General features: G+C 40.4%; 1 protein-coding gene across 1 annotated transcript in view; it reads left to right on the forward strand.

Annotated features, from left to right (window-relative positions):
• Positions 1–3,614: 3,614 nt before the first annotated feature.
• KCNK16 (potassium channel, subfamily K, member 16) overlaps positions 3,615–3,989 on the forward strand; it is an 8,949-nt gene continuing 8,574 nt past the window's right edge. Inside the window, exon 1 of the mRNA XM_010581124.1 lies at positions 3,615–3,740. Within this exon, the coding sequence (XP_010579426.1) occupies positions 3,615–3,740 (126 nt within the window). The remainder of the gene's footprint in view (positions 3,741–3,989) is intronic.

The raw sequence follows: 3,989 nt of genomic DNA on the forward strand, positions 1-3,989 counted from the left end.
GGGAAAAGCTGGATCCTACTGGGTCAGTCACACGTTACAGTAACATTGAGGGAGAAAGATAGGATAAGTGAAGGAATAATCCATAAGGTCATGTTCAGCTCTGGATTCAAAATATGTTTTGTAAGAATTCATTCGTTAGCTTTGAGACCAAATGCACTCTTATGTTTAACGTAAGTGCTCTAGGGAGCGCTGGAACAGCAGAACCTCTGAGTAACAGTCAACTTCCAAGTTCAGCTACTCTCAAGAAGTTTTTGCTTTCAGCATTTTTTTATTTTTAATGTTTGTGAACTCAAGTTTTGTTTATTTTTTTAATCAGAAGAACAGTAAAAGAGCAACAAAAGAAGTTAGATTAGATAGTGTGCTTTGTCACCCCATCATCAAAAGGGATCTTCTAGTATATTGTTATTTCGGCATATTGTATATTACGCCTTTTTACCTGGAAGACTAATTTAATTCCCGATGTGGTATGCCATGCTGTGCTCCATCTTCCAGATTCAGAACTTACACAGAAATCACAAGTCTTCAGTTTATTTCCAAATGTATATATCTGAGTTTCTTTTTTCCTGTGGCAAGACATAACTTCTGGGCTACTGTGCAGAATCTTGTTTTGGTTTATTCCTATGTTGCAACTTGACACTAAGGGGAAAAAAAACCATGCCTTTGCAAACAAAATATTGATGTTTCTATAATTTGAAATCTATAGGTACATATTTCTGTAGCTTTTCCATGGGAATAAATATGGCAGCATCAGCTACTTATAGACTGTTGTCTTTCATGTTTTCAGAGCACACTACTCTGCTCACTTGTATGGAACTGTGCATGTTTATGAAAATACTTTCTTAAATGTGTGCTTCATGATTTTGCCCTTGTATGTATCTGTAAGGTCATTCAGCTCTAAGGTGGTTCATCTCTAACTGCATATTTACTCTGCAGTTTCTTGTGCACATACAATTGAATTTTTTTTTTTTTCATCTTTCTGCAGAAACACTGCTTTCTACATCAGCCGCAGGACAGATCTTATCACATATTCTACGTGTCTTTTGAAGTTCTCTCCAGTTGTTTGTTATATTACCCATTAATTGATTATTTTTTCCTGCCTTGTTTAAAAATGCTTTTCAAATTATAGTTATGGTAAAGATGATAACACCTCCTCTGAAAGTTGATTAGAAATCATTTCACTTGGCCAACCAAATAGGATACACCCATAATGTTGAAGTGCTTTAAGTAGGAATATCTGATGTATAGAAGTAAACAGACCTTGACAATTTTAGTGACTCAATTCACAAAATCCTCAGAAAATTAAGATCCTAAAAGTAAGCCTAAGTGGACATTTTTTCTTAAGGCATAATTTAGACTGCCAAGTTTGGCGGCCAGAATGCTTTGTTGAACTGAACTGAACAGAATAGAAGGGGAGATAAAAGAGGTTCAGTGCTGTATTTATTCATTTGTAACTTAATTAATAGTTTCGTACCCTTAATTGTGAAACCTACTTCAACTGTGGGACCTTGTCTCTGTAGCGTTCGCTACGTATCAAGGTGCCACGATTAGATCACTGGTCGGCCCGGACCAGGGAAAGAGACAGATAACACACACAGTGTGAGCGCCAACTTCCGCCTTTTATTGCGCAGTTAGTTAATTCCTTTTATACTAACAAGGATAGGCGGGGTTACAGATGCATCATAGGGCTGCGACGAACCCTCCATCTTTCCATGACATCGCGAGATCTTCCAAACGCCAAACCCTACAGTCTCAGCCCAGCTATGCACATGTGTTTGCATCCATTCCAGAAAACCAGTAGGCTAGCATTCTCTTGGACTGAAGACATAGGTCCTATAAAATACAACAAGACAAACATCTGGATCTCTCACCAGAGGCAGCCCTGCTAGTGTAACAGGCAGTTGTGCAACATCCCAGGCTTGTCTCCTGAAGTTCTTGTTAGATACTCTGAAAGTAATTGTCATCCTTAGCACAGACCAAGAGAAGGCCTTCCATCAGTGATAAGCAAGTTGGACATCTCAGTTCCTTCAGATCAGTTTGCTTCATAAGGTTATTGCAGTGCTCAGTAATATTGATGCCACTACAGCTTCTATCTCCTAAATGTTTCACTTCAGCCAAAAAGAAATGCCAAAGCACCAAGGCTCCGAGTCCTTGCACATTGCACTTCTCTACTGATATCTTTCTGTCCCCCAGTCACAGCAAGAGTGGTCCCAAAGTCCAATATGTTCTTTTGGGAGTTCTCCACAATACTTTTCACTTTTCAGAGTGACAAGTGGCCTTCTGCTGCCAGTCAGTCATCCTCTTCTGGGTGGAGATGGCTGGCCCTAGGCTAGGAGCACAGTTCAAATGGCAAGTACAGGGGTTTTCCCAGATACAGGTATGAATGAAATCATTTTTTCAGTTCTCTGAGCACTACCTCTTGTTTGAAGGTAAGTGAAAAACAATCTAAAGCAAAGGAGGGATATCTGTATCCAGAACATTTTAATTGGAAGAGAGTTTAATAACAAAATTGCAGCCCTAGCCATATGGCCTTCTTACTCTGTGTGTGTGTGTGTTTCTTTCAGAAGCAATGTGGCATAGATGATACTAGCCGTAAAGCATTTTCTACAGAAAAATATGCAAGCCCAGCTCATTTCCAGTGCATGATAATCACTAAGTCTCCCATGAGTGAACCTCTGATACTTTTTAGCTAATGATTAACCTTAAGCACTCCCTCCCCTTATGCATTTGGATTAAAAGGGCAATACAGAGACTGAAAGCAGTACTGATGAGTGGTTCATTCTCTAATTCTATGGACTAAAGCGTGGAGTCATCTGACAAAGAATTCAGGAGCAGCAGGTCAGGCAGTGAGGGGACTGATCCTATTAGGGTTAGAAAAGAAAGAGAAAGTCTGTCTTGTGAGCAGGCTGAATTCAGGGTGTTTATGAGCTTCATCATGCTGCTTTCACTGGTGCCAGCAATGTTTGTATGGTACAGATGGCAGCTGTTGATTTTTCCATTTATTCAGCTTCATACTCTTCTTTGTTCTGGGGAGTCTGCTGTAATTAAGACACTTTATAGTGTTTTCTTGTACAAAAGTCTAGTGTTTAGAGTAAGGCTTTACTTGTCAAGACTATAAGATTCTATCCGTGACTCTATTCATATGACCCCAGGTAAGTCATTCAACCACAGTTTTCAGCTTCCCAGCCTGGAAAACAATACCAGTCTCAGAGGGCTTATGTAAGGCTTCATTCATTTGACTGAGATCTCTGGATAAAAGTTGTTTTAATAGGAGAAAAACATTGTGATTCACATTCTTATTAAGCCATAAATGTTCTCCCTTTATTCTGGATAGAGAAAAGATGTGGAGGATAAAATTTGCCTGTTAGTCTCATTTTATGTAGGCCTGATACCTGTATGTTCTGTTAAAAAATTCTCCAGGGCAGTAACTGGGAACATGGATGTTTGATTCCTGGGCGTCCTGGGTAGCACATGTCTTGGGACAGCAACCTATTAAGTACTGAGCAGGGACTGGCAGCAGCAGAGCAGCAGCATGCCCCTACTCACCATACACAACTCGCAGATCAGCTGGACTCTGCTGCTGGTACTAGGGTATCTTTTACCTGCTCCTGGGTGCTATGGTGTTCCAGCTGCTGGAAAAGCAGGCAGAGACCCTCTTTTGGGACCAGTTCCAGCTGGAGAAGCTCAAGTTCCTGCAGAACTACACATGCTTGGACAGGCAAGCCCTGGAGCAGTTTGTACAGGTAAGAGGAACAGGCTCCCACTATTTTTGCTCAAGCATTATTTTGGTTAGAAGAAATTATACTGTTGGGGCCAAACATGTCATAAATTGATCTGCTGTCCATGACATTAAAGGACTAACTGTACAAGAGAAAGGCAGAAGTTTCTCAAGCCCATTCACATACCTCTTTATCTTGATCTGTTGCACTTCTTTCTTTTCCCAGTCATGAACTCGCAAAATATGCAAATCTGCTGATGCACCTTTGTGCTAC

The sequence above is a fragment of the Haliaeetus leucocephalus genome, unplaced genomic scaffold, assembly GCF_000737465.1.
Source record: "Haliaeetus leucocephalus isolate CR32 unplaced genomic scaffold, Haliaeetus_leucocephalus-4.0 Scaffold752, whole genome shotgun sequence".
Lineage (NCBI taxonomy): Eukaryota > Metazoa > Chordata > Aves > Accipitriformes > Accipitridae > Haliaeetus > Haliaeetus leucocephalus.